Source organism: Sesamum indicum, linkage group LG6, assembly GCF_026168435.1.
Source record: "Sesamum indicum cultivar Baizhima isolate 11 linkage group LG6, ASM2616843v1, whole genome shotgun sequence".
In the NCBI taxonomy this organism is placed as follows: domain Eukaryota; kingdom Viridiplantae; phylum Streptophyta; class Magnoliopsida; order Lamiales; family Pedaliaceae; genus Sesamum; species Sesamum indicum.
In genome coordinates, this window is record NC_142662.1 from 22,013,938 (window position 1) to 22,036,332 (window position 22,395).

At 35.7% G+C, this 22,395-nt stretch overlaps 2 protein-coding genes across 3 annotated transcripts; both read right to left on the reverse strand.

Moving 5' to 3' along the window:
- Positions 1 to 3,003: 3,003 nt before the first annotated feature.
- Positions 3,004 to 5,130, reverse strand: LOC105163975 (uncharacterized). Its single transcript, XM_011082512.3, has 3 exons — positions 4,457 to 5,130; positions 4,269 to 4,372; positions 3,004 to 3,386 (listed from the first exon to the last, which is right to left on the reverse strand). The coding sequence occupies exons 1-3, from the start codon at positions 5,003 to 5,005 to the stop codon at positions 3,122 to 3,124; spliced, it is 918 nt and encodes a 305-aa protein (XP_011080814.1). The 5' UTR covers positions 5,006 to 5,130; the 3' UTR covers positions 3,004 to 3,121.
- Positions 5,131 to 10,606: 5,476 nt separating this feature from the next.
- Positions 10,607 to 22,007, reverse strand: LOC105163856 (B3 domain-containing transcription repressor VAL1). Of its 2 annotated transcripts, none has more exons than XM_088881609.1 (14): positions 21,479 to 22,007; positions 21,144 to 21,289; positions 20,226 to 20,307; positions 20,035 to 20,151; positions 18,861 to 19,474; positions 18,638 to 18,734; positions 18,347 to 18,521; positions 17,505 to 17,581; positions 17,318 to 17,398; positions 17,008 to 17,226; positions 16,770 to 16,819; positions 16,101 to 16,214; positions 13,309 to 13,376; positions 10,607 to 11,590 (listed from the first exon to the last, which is right to left on the reverse strand). In XM_088881609.1, exons 2-14 carry the CDS (start codon positions 21,254 to 21,256, stop codon positions 10,911 to 10,913), a joined length of 2,487 nt encoding a protein of 828 aa, XP_088737735.1. In that variant the 5' UTR covers positions 21,257 to 21,289; positions 21,479 to 22,007; the 3' UTR covers positions 10,607 to 10,910. The 2 variants fall into 2 exon arrangements, with proteins under 2 accessions (XP_088737735.1, XP_011080654.3); XM_011082352.3 differs by having other exon boundaries at positions 10,607 to 11,614; positions 21,479 to 22,006.
- Positions 22,008 to 22,395: the final 388 nt, after the last annotated feature.

Sequence of the window (22,395 nt, forward strand, 5' to 3'; positions counted from 1 at the left end):
TATGACGTGTCATCACTGTTGTATGCTGACTCAACTTGTTAGATTCGGCTCCTTTCTTGGGTCTATTAGATTAGTATGGATAAGTTAAGTTATGGGCCTGTTACTTTGCTCCCACTTCCTTACTTTTGGACTTTGAGAAAAAAATGTTGAGGGGGTAGGTATAGTGTGAATTTTGTTAGGGATTACGACCTCTGAACTGTACGTTAGGTTGAAAGAAGTTTCTCCTATTGTTGACCAAGTGGTTGTCCTATTGGACCATAACACGCTGGGCAGGGTAACAACCCATTGCCTTCCTAGTTGCTCAAGCTTGGTTTTGATACCTTGTACTAATATCCTCTTCGTGACCTCCACTTACCTATTAGCTTGGAAAATGGCCACTAAGGTAAATCGTTGTTTGATGAGTGACGAGTCCTAAACTTTTCAGCCCTAAAATTGACGACCATTATCGAAAATAATTTCATGAGGAAGCCATACCTACAGACTATTTTTTAAAGGAATTTGAGCATTTTGTTCTTTGTAATCTTGGCATGGGGTTCGGTATCCACCCACTTGCTAAAGTAATCTAATGTTACCAGTATAAATTTGCGTTGTCCTTGTGCAGTTGGCAAAAGGACCTACTATACTCATTCCCTATTTGATAAATGGGCAGGGTGTTGAACGAACTTTAAAAGGTTCAGCAGGTACATGGATGAGTGAGACGTGCTTCTGTCACACTTCTTTAACCAGTCCACTATATCAATCTTGAGAGTAAGCCAAAACTATCCAGCTTGTAGTTTCTTTCCTACAAAAGTCATTCCACCTATATGAGATCCAAAGGATCCTTTGTATATCTCCTGTAGCTTCGAGGTCGGGGTAAGAGAAGCTGCATTTGTAGAGTATTTCTCCTAGAAAAGTAAATTGGGTTGCCGTGCTATTCAGGTGGGCTGCCTCATTTTTATTGGCAGGAACCGTTCTTTCCAGTAGGTAGTTAAGGATGGGTTTCCTCCAATCCATGTTGATCTGCAAGATATTCCTATCAATATCATTAGAAGTTTTAGTAAGTGTTCTTACACTGCTGGTGCGAGTATTTTGCAGTCAACTAAGGAGTTGGCTAGCCAAGCATGGTAGTCTGCTTTAGTGTTCTTAGTGCAAAGAATTTGATGAAGCTGGAAGCTTTTGAGTTTCCTCTTCAATTCACTTATTTCTTAGAGGTATTCCTTCATTTTGTCCTCCTTTATGTCATACATGTCTTCCACTTGGTTGGTCATCAACTGAGAACTTGCTCCTGCATGAAGAGCCATTTTGATACCTATTATGAGGACTTTATATTCGGCCTCGTTGTTTGAGGCTTCGAAATCAGATCTCAGGGCAAACTCTAGCTTGTCCCCCTCAGGTCTAGTTAGTATGATTTCAACTCCACTGCTAGCATACATGGAGTAGACAATCTCGTTCATCTTCCTCAATTTGTGTTGTCTCTGACATGAATTCGTCTAGTACTTCGGCCTTGATGGCCTTCTTAGACTGATAAGAGATGTCATACTCACTGAGCTCTACACTCCCTTTGATCATTTTACCTGAAGTCTCAGATTTCCCCAGGATTTGTCGCAGGGGAGTGTTAGTGCGTAATAGAATGTGATAAAATGTAAGGACTGAAAGGAAGTGGGATCGGCCCGAGAACACAGTGAAAGTGCGGAACTTCGAATTTAAAAGCAATTAACTGGCATTCAAGGGATGTATTGTTGAAGGTTCCCAAGTTAAAAGTGTATAAACGCAGAAATAAAATTTGAATAAAACTAGATCTATGTTAGGCTACGGAGAAAACAAAATCCAATACTTAAATCCTTGTTTTTTCCTTTAGATTAGCTACACGCGTTACTCCTTTCTCCAAGATCCGTCTAATGGAGATTCCAACGTAGGAACCCTATAAAAGCGTCCACACCACACCAAAAAGGATGAGATTCAAATTTTGTAGTAGCAAGATTGTACTTAACTTGGTTCTAAACAAAGAAAAACACAAGATAGAGATGAGAGGAAATCTACTTGGGCTCGAGAGAGGAGAGGCCGAATTCCTTGTGTAGAGAGGAGAGAAAACGTATATGAGGGAGGGACTCTAATTAAGAGTTGTGGAAGAAATGACCTAATCATTCAAAACCTAGGAGCAATCCTAGGCAACTTCCAACTATCATCCCAACTTATCATACAAGCACATGACCAAATTTAAGATGGAAAAAATATGCATGTATATACGTTAAGTTTGGATAACATGTTAAAAATACTTAGATGGGCAAATTACAACTACTCTTTCTGAGATTTTGCATAATTATAAATATCTTTTTATTGTTTGAAAAATTATTAATACCCCTCTTATTTTAACGGCAGTCTAACAATTAGTTTAATCCATTAGTTTTTCATCAATATTTTATAATGAATTGACCAAAATACCCTTGTGGATTAAAAATTATAATTTATTTATTTTTTAAATTTTTTTAGGACTAAGTGGATAAATTTTTTATAATTTTAAAAGAAAATTCATCCACCCTATTCGATTTTGTTATAACTTTTTAATTTTTTTTTAAAAAAATAAAAAATACAGTAAAGATAAAGTTGACAATTTCATACATCCATCCAAAAATTACATAATTTCTTCAAACATCAAGGGTATTTATAATTTTTTAAACAATGAGAAAGTATTTGTAATTATGACAAATTTCAAGGGAGGTTGTTGTAATTTACCCTACTTAGATTCTTCATGAGATTGGAAAATTTTTGCCTAAGATTAGATTTGGCCTAATCAAATTAATCACGAATCAAGTGTATTATACTTGCTATGTGATTGGTCAATTTTTCTGAACTGTACACTAATTACACAGTAAATGTATTACACTTGCCATATAATTAGTTTAAATTTGGTCGAATCGAGTTCGTGCAAAAATTTCCTACACTTCACTACTTAAATCCCCACAATTTCAATGCATATCATCACAAACCATAACCATTTTTACTAGAAAATATAAAGATCTCAAAGAACAAAATCAACATCTTTAGTTAGTACTTCTCAACCAAAAAAACCCAACGAAACAATAACTTATTGTCATCTTTAGAGGAACATAAGCAAAAGATGCTAACTAATTAATACTCTGAGCTAGAAAGGCAAGGGATGGTGGCTAGTCGGCGAGTAAGGCGAATAAGGCGAGCTCTTGATGAACGAAGGGGGATTGCTGGGAGAATGTGGCCTGGATGGCGTTGCCGGGGCGACAGGGCTTCTTGATCTCGACGCCATCATGCTGTGGTTATATCTGTTCTCACCGCTCCTCCTCGGCCCTTTTTCCGCCCACTTCAGCTCTTGTTGCTTAACCATAGACGAATATCCCATGCAGCACCCGACGTTGCCCGCCTTCTGTATGTACCTGTTGGAAATATATGCATAACGACAACTGCTGTGACTGATAGTTTATTTAGCTGGTTGCTCATAAACTTCCAACTAATCTGCCGAGTGAGTATAGTAATTTTGTGGACATAAACTATGCTCATGATTCTGACGTAGAGTCTAATGAGACAAGGTCGGCTTAGTAGGTGATTCTTGGGCGGCAGAATGTTTTGTATTAGGAACAAACAAGTCAATTCCAATGTACTCAAGAGATGGTTTGGCTATTTAATTAGGCTTTTTGGTTAATTCCTAGGAAGCTTTTGACAGTGATTTCTGTGCAAGTTGCAAGTTCCCTGTTTGATGTGTTTAGTTCATAATAACAATAATAAGTTATAAAAATTGAAACAGGGCTGCTTATGATAATTTTCAGTTCAAATCAGCTTAATTTAAGCTGTTTAAAAATGGTAAATAAAAAAAAAATACTATTTTCAACTTATTTTTAGATGTTGGAAACACCCCTTTGTATTTTCACTACAGGGATAATTAGACAACTGAAGGGGGACAACTTTGGCCGCTGATCTTTTCTACTTCTCTTTCAAGTAGTTTCAAACAGTCCACGAACATAAATTCTTGACATGTCAATTTTTTCCTTTCTGAATTGCAGTATCAGTAGGAGGAGGGCCAAAGCAGAACATGCAGGCTGCAAATGCATTTCTTGCCTAAAGTTATTGATTTGTAAGTTCTTCGAGAAAAGTACCTCGAAAAACTTCTATAGTTTACGTAAAATTTACACCAACGTTTCGCATCTAACGATGTGAATCAATGTGATGTTAGTACAAGAGTTGTTCGGTTACTGATGTAGCATGATTCACACTGGCTGATGCAAAAGAACATCTAATATTTAGGTTAGAATTTTGTATACCTTTGGCTGAATCTTCTCCCCAAACACTCAATACACTTTCTACCTTCAGGCATCTCTCCCATCCCCATGCTTACACATTGCCTGCAATAAACTCTGCCGCATACCTGTACATGAACAAATAAATCATAAGTGAAAATTAATTTTGTAATTATAGCATGATGTATGATAAGGTGGAAATGAGTAATCACCAAGCAACGGTGGCGACAAATATATATGTAATTGCAGCAAATAGTGCAAATATTGGAGTGCGGAATCCCAGGCCGCCGCCTTCGGCCTCTCTCCATGCCATAAGCCACACTCATTCCACTCACATGGCTCATATCATCATAAACCATGCTTCTCTGATCCCCACCGCCTCCATGATGATCAAGATGATCATCGAAGCTGTTTGCGTAGGCACGATGGTTGTGGTGGCCATAGGCATGGCCTTGTGCCCCCGGCCACAAGTCGCCGTCCTGAGGCCGCTGGTGGTGGCTATAGTAATTGGAATGAGTAGCCCGAGACGAGTTTTCCATCTCCAAGGCCTTGTTGAAGTCTAGGCTGGGCAGTTTGGCTAAGGGAGAGACAGATTTCTCGATGATAGGAGACGGAGACGAAGACGGCCTCTTCTTCTCTGCTTTCTGTTGCCTCACTTGAGCTAAGTCTTGGAAAGTGAGGTTCACTGACTCGTCTGGGACTCCCAAATACAGCTCTTCCAACTCCATTTTGGCCTTTGCTAGTGTTGCCTTATCTCCCATTGCTGATCACAAACACAGTACTCTTCGATCTTCCCTTAGTTTTTCTTGCTGAGTGATGGAGAAGTTGGGATGATGTAATATGGAGGAGGAGGGGGTGCAAAATGCCAAGGTGTTTGGCCGGTTGACGCGTTCTTTCTCAATATATAAAACAGGGCTGTTAAAAGCGTGTTACATATATAGCTGTTAGAGAATTTATAATGCGTGGTTGGAGAGATGGAGCAGGCCCAACGTTTGCATTGGTTCCTACGTGCACTAGCTACTTTTCTTTAGTTTTGTAGCTGTCATAAATGAGGTTTGAATCTTCTATCACACTTTTATGTTATATATCGATAAGCATTCTCTTTCAAAATAAATAATATATTTAAATTAAATTATAATTTAAAAATAACGTTGCATAAAATACATGTATTAAGTGGGATCATGGTAAAAATGAAGCCTAATTTAGATGACGAATCTGAAATTCCTTGACTATAAAGTTATAGGTTCAAACCCAACAATATTTGTAACGTATAGATCCATCAATTATACTCAAAAGTTAGTGACTAGGGATGTAATCCACTAGTTGGGCTATCCAAGGCAGGGGGTGAAATCTTTAGAGCAACCTAGCTTGAGGACAAGCAAGACACTGAATAATCATTATAGAAATTGAAATTTCTTTAAGGGTCTGAGAGCAAGGAGCTTACTTACCTCCCCCTTGGATGATCTTGTCATTTCCAGAACCGAAGTGTCTTTTCTTCTACTTCACAGAAGGGAAAGATGGGTTTAAGGTCAGGCTATGTACCTTGATGATAGGATTGACTCCCACCAAGTCACGGGCCAACCGTGCAAAGACATCTGCATTTTCATGCAAGAAAGTGGTTAGTTGCTAATTTCGGACTCAATTAGAAGTCAATCCCAGTAGTCTTGTCTGGCTCTCTTGGTACTAGCTAGATGCCAAGTCGCTTTTCTACGGGCAAAAACCTCGTTTTCATGCTCATTGTATTGCATAAGCTTCTTTCTCTTCTTGTGAAGCTGAGGAGGATCTTCCATGTCCTTCCTATTGTCTCCTTTTAAGGACTCGACATGCATTTTTAGGGTGTGTATTGATCGTCTGTAACCTTTTCTACTCCTATTTCAGCAAGGAACTTCACCTTCATGTGGTAGGTGGAAACTATAATTTGGAAGACATTTAGGGCTAGGCTCCGTAAAATGACATTGTACGCTGAAAGCATCTCTACACAACTAGGAAACACATCATTTTAGTTTTTTTATTGGGTTAGCATTTCTAATGAAGCCTAATTTAGATGACAAAGCTAAAATTCCTTAACCATATGGTTATGGGGTTGAATCCATCAATATTTGTAATTTGTAGAGCTATTAATGTGAATCTCATAACCAGTGTGATAATAAATATACTACCCTAAGATATAGGACTAAAAATGCAATTTCTCTTCATTCAAATTTATTTTTCTTTTTCTTTTTTAAATTCATCAAGCCATTGGTTACTTAAATGATAATAGGGGTACGTGTGATCATTTTAACTAGAGATAATTACACTACCCTTCCCAAAAATTATACGTAAACTCCATGTGATTTGAAAACTTACATTTAGTATCACGAAATGTGCTTTTGTCTAACAAATAAGTCTTTTCGTTAAACAAGATTCATGAATTTAATGATATTACAAAAGAACTTGATAAAAATTTATATTTACCCCTTTGACTTATTACTGATTTATTGGAGGTCAAATAAATATTTTTATGATCAAATTACTTTTATACATCTTTACATATTAATGTATGTGATGAGGTACATCTTCACCATTACAAGGATAGCTTAGTTATAAAAGACACAGTAAGTTATCATTAAATCAATTGAAAGTAAATAAAGATTTTTATTTACTTAACTTTTTCTTAATATCAACAAATTCAATGAATTTTTACTATCGGAAGGATTTATTCGTTTGATGGAAGTAAACTTCAAGGGTAATAGATGTAATTATTTAAACCATAAAAAACTTACGTATAATTACACTAAATTTCAACAAAGGAGAGTGTAATTATCTCTTTAAACTAAAAAGTGTAGCATGACACATTCTATACATATGTATAATTTTTAAAAACTATTTAGAATTAAATATCTATATAAATTGTACTATTTAATTTTAATAAAACAAATTAAAACTAATATATATAGATGTATATAAGATAATAAGCTAATAAAATATTTTGATTTATAAAAAAAGATACTGATAAACAAACATAAATAATGTGGAGAAATAAACCAATGCATGAGGGGGAAAAAAATAAAAAAGAAAAAGATAACTACCAAAACGTAGTTATGGAAGGGCAAAATAAATTGAGACGTATAAAATAGTTTATTAATTTAAATTAAAAAATGGAAGACCATAATTATGTGACACCAAAAGAGTGCTCTCACATAATAATAAAGTACAGATTCTGCTCCTAGATTTTACTACAAAAGCATCACATGCTGTGTATATGTGAAAAATATTACATTACATAATCCTTAAATATCACATATGCACGGCATATGGTGATTTTTCGACAAAAAAATTAGTTGGAAAAATATTTGTAAATGGCAAAGTACAAAATTTCGTAAAGTTTGGATGGTAAATTGACACAAAAAAATCTACATGACAAGTATAAAAACAATTATAAGTCGAATCCAAAATGTAATTACTCCTCGATAATTTAACAAATAATTTGGTAATACACCATTTATTTATTTATTTATTTATGAAACACTACCACATCAACTTTTTTCTACTTGTGATTATTACTTCCAAATTAACACTCCCAACTTTAACATTTTAATAATCACTTATAAACTTTTTTCTAAAATTAACACTCCCCCCTATATAGTCTTATTCTTAAGAGATAATTACACTCCCTCCTTCAAAATTTAGTGTAATTACATATAAATTGTTGTAGTTTGGGAAATTACATCTAGCATCCTTGAAGTTTGCTTACATCTAACAAATAAGTCCCTCAATTAATCAAAATTTACTGAATTTGTTGATATTAACAAAAAAAAGAGAAATTGAATGAAAATTGATATTTACCCTCGATTGACTGATTACTAACTTATTGCAAGTCAAATAATTTATTTTAGACCAAGTTATCCTTATAACAGTGAAGATATACCTCCTCACATGCATTAACGCGTGAAAATTGAAGACGTATGAGAGTGATTTGGTCATAAAAGATTTATTTGACCTGCAACAAGTCAGTAAAAGTCAATCAGAGTTTTTTCTGAATTTCTTTTATTAATATCAACAAATTAAGTGAATTTTAACTAACAGAGGGACTTATTTATTAGACGAAAGCAAAATTCAGGGATGCTCGATTTAATTTTTCAAACTACAAAAAATCTACATATAATTACACCAAACTTTAAAAAATGAGAGTGTAATTATCCCTATTTTTAACCCGATTTGACGTTTTAGGACCCAAAAACTATTATTTGTTATGTGTTAGGCCAACAACTTGATCATAGTCAGGGTGGGGATGGTAGCAGTGTTATTTAAAAGCATTCTGTTTCAAAACAACAACATTGTTGACTCAAAAATATCAATTCAGAAACAACGAAAGTCCGGCCTCTACATCCAGTTTATATATATGTGTGTGTGTGTGTGTGTTTGTCCTTTGTTTGGAGTTTCCGAGTAAAAACCATTAGTTCACAGTAGATACGAGGAAGTCGAGATGAACTGCTGTGCTGGTCACAGGCACTTCAAACTTCCAGCAAGCTTACAGCTTAGCTTATAGGGAGTGTTTAAAAAAATGAATGTTGTACAAAAAATTAGAAATTGCAGCAGAATTCAAAATGGAGTTGTGTTTGTAAAAAAATGAAAAGCAGAAAAAAGCTGTTATTAGGAAAAAGTGTAATTTACTCTCATGTGATATGAAAAATGAGCAAAAAACTCCATGTAAAAGTAAAATAGCAAATTACGTACCACTGTGTTTTTTAAAATTTAAGCAAATTACCCTCTATCCAAAACAATTGATAGAAGGTAATTTGCTTCATTTTTTGAAATACAAGGGGATAATTTGCTAAAAAAAAAAATTACAAGAGAGGTTTCGCTCGTTTCACATATCACAATGGATAAATTGCATTAACCCAAAGTTATTAAGTAGCTTATATTTTTTTGACAGAAAGAGAAAAGAAAAAATATTAATTAATTTCCCCAAAACCTAAAAAATAGATAATAGCATCTAGCACGCATTTTGTCTTTCTTCTTCGTGTTTTCGAACTGGCTCTGTGATATTGGCATATATGATCGTTTTTCGTTTTTCTGTCCTCAATAATTTTTAGTTCAAAATTTCGCGACATCAACAAAAATACTAAAGATGTCTGAACCGAAATTTGGTTTAAATGACATTTTAATTCTAAAAGGATCAAATTATAGTCAAAAGTTTACGAGTGGCGTTTCTAAAATATTATATGTAAAATTTATCGGAACCCTATCAAACGAAATCCGAATCCCGCTATCAGAACTCATTTCCCTGAAAATATTTATACAGAAAACAACCAATTGAACAGAGTTGAATTGTTTGTTGTGGATTAGGCGTCATTTACAAACCACGCCTATCATTTTAATTGCCCTCCAAAGTTGAGGCATTCATGGAATGTATATTATACACGTTTTTGTGACAAATACCGTGTTGTTAGGTTTATGATTATGTTTTTTTTGTTCCTTGTTGGATTTTTTTTACGGAAATTGTGATATTGAAAATGAATAAATTATTCATTTATGAAAAAAATAACAGTCTATCTTCATGTATTTTAAAAAACGAAGGAAATTGTTTTATTTTGAAAAACACATAAAGATAAAATAAAAAGGTAATATTGAATTGAACCCTTTCTTTCACACTTTCGGTTTGTGTTTGGTTTTTCTCTAAGAGTTCCCATTCGGCTGTAGATTAGTTTATCAACGTTAGGACAAGTACGAGACTTCATATACTCTTTTCAAGTCAAAGTAAATTTAAAAACAAAAAAAAGCTTTAATAATTTTCATTATTGCTGCAAGTTGTTATTACATGGGGAAGATATTGCTGCGACAAATGAGAAATATGTAGGAGTCGTATACAAGAAAGTCGAGTTAAACTCCTTATCTTTAAAACAATTACTGCCCCGCTCTGGTGCTGACGGTAATGGTGATTTATCTCCAACACATAATAACTTGTAATTTCTAGGTAGCAGCTCTACAAACTTTGACAAATGACGAATCAAAAAATATTTTAAAACTCTCTTAGTAAAAGACATAATATTAATTTTGCAAAAACTCTTTGAATTGTTCTAAAATGCTTTTCAGGTTTGATTGAATGAAATGAGATTGAATAGATATATCCAATAAAAAAGAATACTTGCTAAAGATTATGAATTTCGCAAATAGGGGCAAAATGTATGTAGTCTTGATTGGTTCCCAATTTTTGGTCCTATGGCAAAAAGGGCATCAAACAGTCAAAATAGTGAATATAGGGAGTTGTAGCCACATAAACATAGACGAGCATATGTGGCGCACTGACAGAGAGAGTGATAGTGAGAGAGAGCCTACTGAATCGGCAGTAAGCAGCATAGAAAGGGGTGAAGTCAAAAGAATAGCAAAACCACTCCACTTGCATTATGAAATGTTTAGCAGTTTGGAACAATAAACTATCAAGACAGACTGCAGTTGCTTCATCCGCTAATGTGGATGGAAAGTGAACACAAATCCCTTCCACTTTGGTGAACGACACAAGCTACAAGGAAAAACATAGCCTGGGATGCGAAACATTACAATGTGGTCACAAAAGATACATATATATATGTATATATATTTATGTAATTCGACAAGGTAAACCTGTGGTTTCAAGACAAAAGAAAAGGCACAAAAAATCTCAATCTGGTGAGAAGGGTCTCAATCTCACCCGTCTTCGCGATTGTTCTCCTGATCCACACGTCCAGATGTAAAGCCTTCATCAGCTGCATTTTCTTCATTCTCGCCTGCAGTTCTTGAGACCAAGCAGGGTCCTGTAACTGGTACCCCATTCTGCCCCAGATACATATCCAGAGGTAAGGTAGCAGCATTCATTAACGTCGTCAAGCTCATTCCAGCGGCTTCTGCAAGAATGTCGTCTTCGCGGTGAGGATCGCAGTTCAAGTCCAACTGTCCCTTGTTCGTCTCTTCCAACTCGGTTTGATTTCCATTCTGGTTTCTTTCGTTGTCTGTATGATGACTCATATTCAGCAGAGCATGTCCGGCAATATCTTCCCTCTCTAGACCAACTTTGACAGAAGCCTTGTCCTTCCCCTGCGCAAGCTCAGCCTCACGTTCCGATTGCCGTTTTTTCTTACGCATCATCAGTGTCTTGAAGCGTCGTCTTACGGTCAAACATACGTTGCACTTGCACATGGGCTCGTGCTTCCCCTTTCCACTTGGGGGCTGGATGCAGACAATGCAAGTGCAGCCAGGACGATGCCGAGGATGTCTTGTGGTGGCACCAACTGACGACTCTGCTATGTCGCTTATGTTGTCTCCTAGAACTGCAGCAGTTGCCAAGGCATCTAGGCCAGAAGGCTCACCTTCTCTCGGCACCTTGTTGTCTGAAATTTTTCGCTTCTTAGAATCTGGAAAAAGCACAAGATATTGGCAGTTGTATGAATATTGATTCTTTGCTAAGTGAACACAAAGAATCACCAGCACAAATGACAAACCAACCAGATAATTTTTTTGACAAGAGACACACACAGGTAATGTTTGACAAACTCTTAGACCTAGAATCGACTGTTTTTGTTCCATCAATTTCATTATGTAAAAGCAGGAAACTGAAGGTGCCACCCCCCAGGCTTTTCCCTTGGGACCATTGCCACAGGGTGACTCCCTGCTCCAGAGAATCTATCCATGCCCGGAGGGAAATGATATATTCATATACTTTGCTCTCTTTATCCACTCTCGCTTCCCCAACCTTGGACCCAATTAGCAGCAGTCAGGCGATGACTAATTGTACCTCAAGAACTATCCAAACACAAGTTATTTTCACAAGCCAGAATTAAGATGAAGCTTACTATGAGACATGAGGAACGAAGTGACCTTAGCTCTTATCCTGTCTAATGATCTTTTCTTCTAATTGTTGAACTATTGAGAATGAGTCAAACTAAGTTCACACAGAAACAAGACTTCTTATTTAAGGTGGTTCTAGAACATCTAAAGCAATTCAAAATCCATCTGTTCACATTCTTGAAGTTCCATATTGATAGAAAATTTGACAGCTAATCAGGCTAATTGCAACTAGTCAAAAGGAGTACCAGTATTTTATTCTAAATTTCTTAATATTCCCGAATGAATTACAAACACCAAAAATTCACAAAAGTTGGTTCAAATAAAACAGATAACGCGTTTTCATCATCTTAGAACACACATACCAACCATCTAACTCATTCAACATGTATAAATCTTAACGGAGACCTGTTCTTATTTTATCTGTTTCTTGCAAGTCTTACAGAAAAGAGTAAGATAAATATATACTGGACTTATTCAGCAACCTATGAAGGTGAGAACAAGAACAAAGAGAACGTGGTACTTGAGACGAGAGCTCATATTTTGGTATACATGGCTCAGATGATATGTCGAATAACGTGTTGAAACATTTTTTAATGCTTGGTTAGAACCTAAGGTAGTCTTATTATGTCATCTTGCCCCGTTTGATGTTCTGCTAACCAGCAATATGTAAGAAGTCAAAATGCATGTTTAATGCGGCTGGTGGATTTGGGCACTTAAGGCGATTGTTTTCCATAATAATGGGATTCTCAGCACAAAAAAGAAAAAGCACTGGAAAAAGAATCTAATACAGAAATGGCCTTATATCTCCAACCAATATAATTGTGTTCCCTAATTATTTCAAGGGAAAGAGATCAGACTTGAATACAAACCAGATAAATTTGACAAGTAAACAGCTTACACAGCATACTTAAATTTGTGGAAGCCAAGACGAATATAAAATGTGCATTGGAAGTGAAGAACTAACATAAGACATGCCAATTGATTTTTCTTGAAATAATAAGATATTAAACCATATATGAACCATCCATTAATCATCTCACATCAGATATAATGCGTATGACCAAGGGAGTTAGTTAACAGGGCATACATGTTCATTTAAAATCATGCAGACAAACACTAACTGGCGTACACTCTATACTTATAAAAGGACACGAGCAGACAATGGTACACTTGGTAGTTTGTGCATGAGGTGATACTGTGATTGAATTTGTCAGTGCTTGTGGGTGAGAGAGCTTTCAGTAGATGAGATTGTGGTTCATACCCTTGTAAATACTTATGAAAGATTCCAAATCCCGTGGATTTATATCCTCTGGAGCAGCACATGATGACCTGGACGAAATCATCAAAGAATATGTAAGTAAAACTTCTCTTTCTTTGGCAACTGTTAGTAAATGCCACAGCATTTTTACCACACCATACAGAAGGATTTCACTATACAAATTCAGCAGGCTACCAAAGTTTGTGTGAACTATACCAGACACCACTTCTCAAGCTGCAATAGCTATTACAGCTTTCCTAGCTATTCTGATCACAGTATGTTTGGATCACATGAACTAAATTCATCCTTTTGGAATTGATGAAAAACCTACCAATTTGACTAGAAGAACTTCTGAGGTTCCAATTCCTTGAAATCAAATAGTATATTTGTCGTTTCCTAGTAATATTTGGGAAGATTTTATTAATTTATTTTTCCAAAATATATCTTTTGCCAGAATTGAGAAAGGGCTTTCAACTTATCTGGAAATGAAGCACTTAGGGTGCCCTGTGTTGTTTCCCTATTTTTAAAACTATTTCTCTTAAGCATGTAAAAGCCAGAGGCTATGCAGGTGCTTCTTGAGATGCATGGCACTATGATGAATAAGTCAAAGTTTCTTTTTCCAACTATGCCCTTATTGATTTTGTAGTATCCTTGTGCGTGTAGTAATATATATGTATTCCATGGGTGAAGATACATACACAAGTGATACAATCACATGCATATGTATGATGTTATGAGTATCTCCTGTTATTAGTTTATATATAATATGTACAACATGCACAATAACCACTCTTTAATTCATTTTTATTGATATTCAAAAGTTATATAATTAATATTTGGGATAATTACATATACCCCCCTTATTTATTATCTATTTACACAAACCACCACTGTCTTTTGCTTAATTAAGGAAACCACCCATGGTAGCCAAAAACCAACGGTAGGTAGTAAATAGACCATACTTCAGGAGTGTAGATGTAATTTTCCCTTAATATTTTTCATGTTCCTAGCAGGGTTGACATGTTTCTCGTGTTTCTCATGGGTGTAACAAATAGACCACAGTTCAAGGGGTGTATAGATGTAAATATCCCTTAATATTTTTCATGTTACTAGCAGTAGGGCACAGTGCCCTAGTCAATGCATTTGAACCATGCAATGTAGTTAAAAACGAAAAGTAAGTTTCTAGTAACAATGGAATTCAAACAGAAATGAAATTGAAGGAATGAAACAAAGACAATAGAAGAATTTTAGTTATGCAATAGGGTGAAGTAAAACAAAAGAATGATGCCAATGATTTAATCAGGCAACTTTTTCATTTTTTGTTCAGTCAATTATGAAGCATAGAAAGTGGTGCTAAGCCATTTCACTCTATCACAAACAATCAATTTGTGATCTAATCAGGCAACTTTCTCATTGTTTACTCAGTCAATGATGCATAGAAAGTTGTACTAATTTCACTCTATCACAAACAATCAATTCAAACCGAAAATTCTAGAGAGTGGAAGTTGAAGAAAATAATCTGCCTTCTTGTTCATCAGTGCCACTTGTTGAAGGGATTGACCAATGCAATACAATTGTAAAGGAAATGTAGACTGAAGTTACTTGATCTAATGATAGAAAATGCTTCAGTAGGTAATTGGCATCTCAGTTTCATGAGGAAGAAGAAAGGTGAAGAGAGTTCTCTTAGAATTAGGGTCAAAGTGAAAATGTTCAGTTGCTCCGAAATTGGTTATCAAGACCGCAATTTACTACTATACATGGATTGAAATTGGGAGCAAAGGGTTTTAGTTTAAGGAGGGATTTTACTACTTAACCGATCTAACTCCCACAAAGCTTTTTCATACGAAAAGGTTAGTTAAGTCATATCACATTTGGTATACCAGATTTAAACACAAGCATGCTAAGGCTTCATAAAAAGTATAGACAACTGATTCATAAATATTTCGTATTTTCGTATTACTATTCAAGCAGAAAATTGTTCTTCATAAATAGTATAGATATATCATCCACATATATCTAGAGTTTACATATATTGTTAAAACACACAAATCATTGTTCATATGTGCATGTTTTTCTTACATGATCAACATAAAAATACCATTGAAGCATTTGATCATATTAATTAAAGATTACATTGTCAATATTCCCCAAACTAAGTCACTTTCCAAGTTCAAGGGGAATATCTGCATTCAAACAGGAAAATGTAGTTTTAAGTTACAGCTGTAGCTGCTTGACCTAATGCTCAATTTCAACTTATTTCCACTTTCTAGCACCTTATGTAAACAATCTCAATTGTTTGTTCTTAGCCCCTTCTCCAACTTCATCTAAAGATTAGCACTTCCCTAAAAGGAATAAGCTTTTGCAGAAAAGGCTTTAGCATTGGACTGAATCATTTAATCTTTTTCGGTTATCATGAATTAAGAGTTACCCTGAGGCCTTAAGCAAAGAAACTCATGAGTACCAGTAGTTATTCAGTTCATTTCTCAACATTATTCTATCTGTATTATTATACTATAATGTAATTGATTGCTGCAAACTGTCCTGTCATCTACTTCGATTTAGTTCCTAAAGGCAAGATTTCTTTATACTTATCCATAACATGGTGAAGTTATTTTTAAGTTCACTTCTTTCTTTGCACAAGCGTACGCTTGATCTTTGTTCATTGAGGGCTTGACCAGAAGTTACTTTTACAGAAATATTCAAGTCTGTATCACCAGGGGAGTAACTACATAACAAAAATTTCAATTAATGCACTACTTCTGGAGCAAGGAAACTAAATGATTATGAAACTTGACCTTTTCGAGTCCCATATATTATCTGAACATGTCCACTTTGCAGAAAGAAGAGCATGCACAGGCAATCTCCGCCATTTTGAGCAACTATCACATTGAGCCAGTTGCTCCTGCTCCCTGATAAGATTACCAGATATTGTAAGCAAATGATGGAGCAATTTAAACCTAATAAATAGTTAGTCATAGATATATGGCCCCAGCATAAAACATCAACCACTTGAAGTAATCATTGCATAAATCTCATTTTCGCAATATTAAGAAGCTTGAGACAAGTCCGAGTCAATTGCAAATCTTTCTTCAACTTTTAACAACTATTACAACATTGAAAACATCATGCAAAAAGGTCCATAGCCCAAAGGAAAATGGGCCTAGTGCTAAAGTTATCTGGTTAGAGGATTCTACACTTACACCATTATTTAGCCCTCTAAACCTGATTCATAATATACTAGTTGATGGTGCTTTCGTCTTCGAGCAATAACAAAATTAGGACTTTAAAAATTAGTATGTCTGAGAATAAAACTAAGCTTAGGCACAAGATTCCTGAGCAGCAGATTATGAATACACAAAGACCTTACTGAATGCATAAAAAACTACAGTCGAACAGATTCCAGTTTGAATTATGTCCTACAAGTCATTGATAAACTTTATGAGATAAAATATGGTAATTCTTACCCAGAAGGTCGGGAAGTGAAAATTGTCCTTTTCCCAAATATTGGAGGTTCCTAAACCAAAGAAAAAAAAAAAGAATATTAATAACAATAATCAGGATATAAACAACCACTAATAATATGAAAATGCAGAAAGGAAATGCCACTTTGCCCTAATAGTAGTACTAACCAGGGCATAAAAACGAATGAACAGGAAGAACATTTTCTAAGAAAATGAAGATTACTGAATGAAACTGACTTACTTCAAATTCTTCAAATTCATGGTCCTCAACCATGACAACATTTGGTTCAGCAGTTGGAGATGGACGAAGCAACTCTTGTGCTTCTTCCCACGTAATTCTGAGCTCCATCGCATCATCACTGGGCATGAGAAGCCTCTTGTTTTTTATGTTTCTCGCCTTTTTCTTCTCCGAGATGGGCATATGTCGCTGAAGTGAATCATCAGATGTTCTACCTCCGTTCTTATCATTAAATGGCAAAATGGAGTAACTCAATTAGAAGAGAGATGATAATAGACCGAGGAATAGAGCCAATGAGCCAGTAGCAACTTACTGAAAGTGGATCGTCAGTGACACCAGAAAAGGATGTTTCCCCAGGAGAATCACCATTTACAACGGATGGTGTTTGGGCCTCCTACTTGTTTGCCAGAAAACGTACATCAGCTATTTAACATAATTGAGAGAAGTTACAAGGAAAAGGATTCACAAAAGAATGATAAAGCAATGCTAACATGTCTTACCTGCACATCCGTGCTGTTTGTGGCCTTCCGACAGCCAATGACAAGTTGACCACCAGGATCTATGCGACTAAATGTCACTACCCAAAGATGAAGAATGCATGATAACAGGAGGATTAGTCTCCATCGCGCAATTACAGAATACATAGAAGGAAAGAGAACTAATTTTCACTAGTGGATTTCCCACATTCCATCCATTTGCTTAGTTTTAAAGATGTAAAGCAAGAAATATTTATTGATTCATTTATTTGATCAATAAGAACTTCTTATTACTTTATGATATTATTAATAAGTGACAAATGAACAACTGGTCATCCTTTAAGTAGTTAAAGGCGATAATGTCATTTAAAAAGAAACGAGAGAAATATTAGGAGGGAGAGACAATTAGACCACAAAGAGAAGAAAAGTGGCAACAGCGTAATGCATGTCAAATCACTGCTAATTGTGTAATTCTAGCCCATGCCACAAAGCTAAAAGGACACAAAGAAAAACAAGGTAAACAAAAAGTTGTTCTCTTGAAAATATTCAAACAATGCCAGGAGGTGAGAGAGAATACTCATTACGGTCTACCTAGCAACTATCAAACAAGTGGTAATAAGAGTTATAACTGGTGTCCTATATCTGTCAACAATCAGATGAAATATGCGCCCTGTCCAGTAGGGTATTCTCCAATTTCAACATTCCACATGGTGCTGATACACAGTAAATAAAGTGATCCGACCAAATGCAGAATTACAGGATAAAATGGATAACAAGTCCACGTAGAAATTGCAAGTCAAATCTGAGAAACCTTTATCATCGCTAAAACCATTAGATAATCACCACATAAATTAAGAACAATGTACCTGTGTCACCAGCTTGTACTTGCATATTCTGGATGCAAGGGGTCACACCTTCCAATACATACATCCGGCTGTTATTATTAGGCCAAAATCTGAACTGAAATGTCCACTCTTTTCCCTTTATGTCCTGAATCCTTATTGGTATACCTTCTGATTGATTAATGGGGGGAAAGTACGCCTGCATATTATATGTACAATAGTTTTGGTGTACGAATAAAAGGAAAAGAACAAAATAATAAAGTTTTTCCACTTATAGTTTGTGAAACATTGTGCAAAGCAAAACTAAAAGCTTACTTCAGCACAAGCTTTGGGGAGGACCAGGCGACCAATTCTGCCAGCATCACTGGCACTCAGGATTTTCTCAAACAATGGTACGATAGTGGATTTTAAACTAGAGACAGAGAGTTAAGGCAAATCCTAGCAAATCAAAAGGATATCTAGAGGCAGGTTCAGAATCATAAAATCTACGAAACATATTGATTCAGAAGAATAAAATAGAAACATTTACTATGGATACTCTCCAGATAATTGCTGCAATTCCTGGTCTGTGATCTTTGGCCAGTAACGAGGAAGCAACTGATTGCGGCCCCGTCCTTCAGCAGGAGGCCTAGCAACACGTGTTTGTGAACCAGTTCCTTTATTTGTCTCAGACACTGCTGTTGGGCTAGGTTTTGGGGGTTTGGGCAGAACATGACGTGTTCTTTGACCCTGTTGGAAAGAACCTTTGCTTTGCTCGCTTCCTTCAACAACTGCACCAGGAAAAGGCAGACCAGAGCTTGGACTACCTAAAGGCGTAGTCAAAGAGAAATTTAGAGACGGCTGAGGTAGAGATTCATAGATATCCTTAATCCCTTCCTTTGGTCTGCTGTTGTCTGTTTTGAACAAAGCGGATGATGAACATTGTTGTGCGAGATTTAGAAGGCGTTTGCTGCTTTGCCTAGTTTTAAACATGGATTCTTCTGGTTTAAGTTGCTCAAGGGCTGAACTTACATCATTGGACCCTATAGCTTTGGTCAACTGCAATAGCCTCTCAGTACTAAATTTGTCATCATCAATTTGATTCTCAACAACAGGACGAACATCTCTAATAGCATTTGTGGCAAATGTGCCATTAGGAGTATCACCAGGAATCTGAAAGAATAATTCAAGAACCAGATAACCATATAAGCAAGATGTTGTTAAGCAATCAATGAATAACTTATATATGGGTTTTGAAGATAATCTCAAAGATAATTGGAACATATGTAATGTAAAGAGAAAGGACTTAAAATCAGTGAACTTCCAACAACCAACCAAAAGATAATAGAAAAGCACCACATAAGTGGTTTATTAGGAAGACATGAATCATACACCACAGAGACAAGCTTAGACTTAACATCCATGAGGACAGAAAGAGATGAAACTTAGAGAAAAGAAATTCAAACGGGAGTTGATAATCATTCAACTGCTGATAACTGAGAATTATATTGCATGAACAGAGGATGAAAAAATTTATAAAATGTCATCACCAAAATTGCCAGAAATAGTGAAAGACAAACAAATGGAATGATAGTTCCCATCATATTCTAGTCAATCAAGTTTCAAGCATATAAACATCAATTTAACTAAAAGAATGAAAAAGAAAACAATTGAAAACTGCAATAAATCATAATAAAAGTACAGCATTCTTGCAATTTGATTGGCCAATAAACCTGAATTGATTGCACGGCGTGAATTTCCAAACGCTTTGCACAACTTATGCACCCAATACCTCCAAAATCCAAGTATTCATGCAGATATCTCGAAGCAATGCATCCACAGTGGATTCTCTGCCACAAGATATTAAATGGTTAGATAAAACCAAACCAGTATAAGAGAAAGATGTATAAAAGATTCTTTTTACCTTTCCACATATTCTGCATTCCCTCCAACCAGAGTCCTCTGAGTGGAATGTTTCACAGAAAAGTGAATTTTCATAGGCAGATCTGAAATCCACATTTAGGCATGTCAAACCAAGAACAAGCAGAAGATGCAGATGGCATAACAAGTAAATCAACCAAAGAATGAGTAGAAAATACTTTCACTGAAGTTCTATATCCAAGTTATTAAGAAAACATATGAACACATTGTCATGCAATACACAGCTATCAGCCCCAAGAACACCTGACAGTAATTTAGAAAGTCTTTTAAAATTTATGAATACTTAAATGCATCAACTGAAAAGAGACTCTACTCTATCATGTCGAAGAATGGAAAAACTATGGTGCTCAATAGTTCCCCTTTTATTTCTTTTAATCAAAACGAAAATTTTCAGTTCTTCTACAGAGTCATACTTGACTTTCTCGGAAGTTTGCAACTCCCCTATTGTTCTGGTCTAACAGAAGAAACAAGCACAAGAATTTAGATACAGCACTAACGTTTATAGATTGAAAACTTTAAGCTTTGACTAGGATACATATATCGACGTAAACGCATGAAATGTTCTTAGACCAATCATACAAGTTCATCAGTAAAAAAAAATCCTTTGACTTCTGCCATCCTAATTCCACAATTATCATTTAAGTGTTCAACATAGAAGAAAAATTGGATACTGGGACCTCTTTGCTGAAAATTTAGAACAGAAAGAATCCTAAATATAGAAAATATCCAAATTTTAACAAATAAGTTCCACATGATAACACAACCAAAAAATGTCCACCCGGTTGGTATTATGGGAACCACTTGCACATCCACAAACTACCCCTTACAAAGCTGAAAATCAAATGTGATGGACCGTAATCTCAATTCAAAGAGGGCTAAAAAATTGAATGCAAGAAATTACCCGCAGGTGTAACATAGCGTAGCAAATCCTCCCGATTTCAAGCTCCAACCTTTCTTCCACTCAGACGTTGTCGTTCCACGGCACGCCTCATTCATGCAATTCTTCGACCCCATTTCTCGAAAATTCAAATCTTCAACTCAAAATCCCTATTAAACCCAAAATAGAAGACATCAAAATCAAAAACCCTAAAAACCCATCAACGAAATCTAGTTGACCCAGATCAAAAATTAAAATTCAACATGATTTCAACACAAAAGATCCAAGGAAAAAAAGAAAACTACTCCATATCCCAAACTGAAAAAATAACAACAAAAAGAAGTCATCTTTCAACTCACCTTGTTTAAATCTACCAAATGCAACGTCCGCATGTGAGCATCTTCATTCAAAAAGAAAACCCATGTGCCCAATTGTTCAAAGCATAGACTAGAAATCTTGAATTCAATCCCAGACTAAAAGACAAAGCCAAGAAAGCAAGAGGGCAAGAAACGGCGGTCGGTGGCCGGCGGTGGTGTTTCTTGCCAGAACCAAGACCAAAATTAAATCAAATCGAACAGAAGAAAACACAGACAGGGGATGCGTGTTTGCATGTATAGATACATGTACTTGTACCTATATGTTTAGAGAGAGAAAGGGGGTTGGAGGGGAGAGAGAAAGCGTGAGTGCACAAAAATGCAAAAGGGGGAACAGGTGCACAAAATGCATGCACGACACTTGAAGACAAGGCTCTTCATCTACTACTTTTCTCTCTTTTTTCTTTCTTTTTTTCTTTTCCCCCCGGTGAATGAATTGCTTCAGTTCATCTACTACTTACATGTCGTCTTCGTTTTGCCCCAAAAACCTACTCCCTTTTGCGTGTTAATTTTTGGGGGTTTTACGGTTTTGAAGATAAGAGTTACGGCCTCTCGGCTTTCGGACAATGATGACACGATGACCCGACGATTTCGTAGATTCCCATGAGAAGAATTGGATAAAATAAGGTCAGTCTTGTTGTGGTGAGTCAAATGTTGGTAAATAGTAGAAATACCTTTTTCTCTACTTCTTTACCCCTAAAGATCTATTTAGTAATTGAAATAAGAGATTTTGAGTTCAAATTTAAACGTATATGAAATTATGTGTGATTTGGAGGAAAAAAATAAAATTATTTTAGTATAAATTCTTTTCTTTTTCTTTTCGTCTACCGATGATATTGCTTATCTCATTTTATACGTTTGGGTATGATTAATTATATTTTACTCTAATAGTTAAGTTGAGG

What these genes read in the sequence shown, in the direction of transcription:
- LOC105163856 (XM_011082352.3), bottom strand. Translation starts at nt 21,256, where the DNA reads ATGGGGTCGAAGAATTGCATGAATGAGGCGTGCCGTGGAACGACAACG. An exon ending in CAAACAGCACGGATGTGCAG is followed by an intron (nt 17,399 to 17,504) that starts GTAAGACATGTT and finishes GCAAACAAGTAG; the next exon opens with GAGGCCCAAACACCATCCGT. An exon ending in TCACTGACGATCCACTTTCA is followed by an intron (nt 17,227 to 17,317) that starts GTAAGTTGCTAC and finishes TTTAATGATAAG; the next exon opens with AACGGAGGTAGAACATCTGA.
- LOC105163975 (XM_011082512.3), bottom strand. Translation starts at nt 5,005, where the DNA reads ATGGGAGATAAGGCAACACTAGCAAAGGCCAAAATGGAGTTGGAAGAG. An exon ending in TTTGTCGCCACCGTTGCTTG is followed by an intron (nt 4,373 to 4,456) that starts GTGATTACTCAT and finishes GTTCATGTACAG; the next exon opens with GTATGCGGCAGAGTTTATTG. An exon ending in GGGAGAAGATTCAGCCAAAG is followed by an intron (nt 3,387 to 4,268) that starts GTATACAAAATT and finishes TATTTCCAACAG; the next exon opens with GTACATACAGAAGGCGGGCA.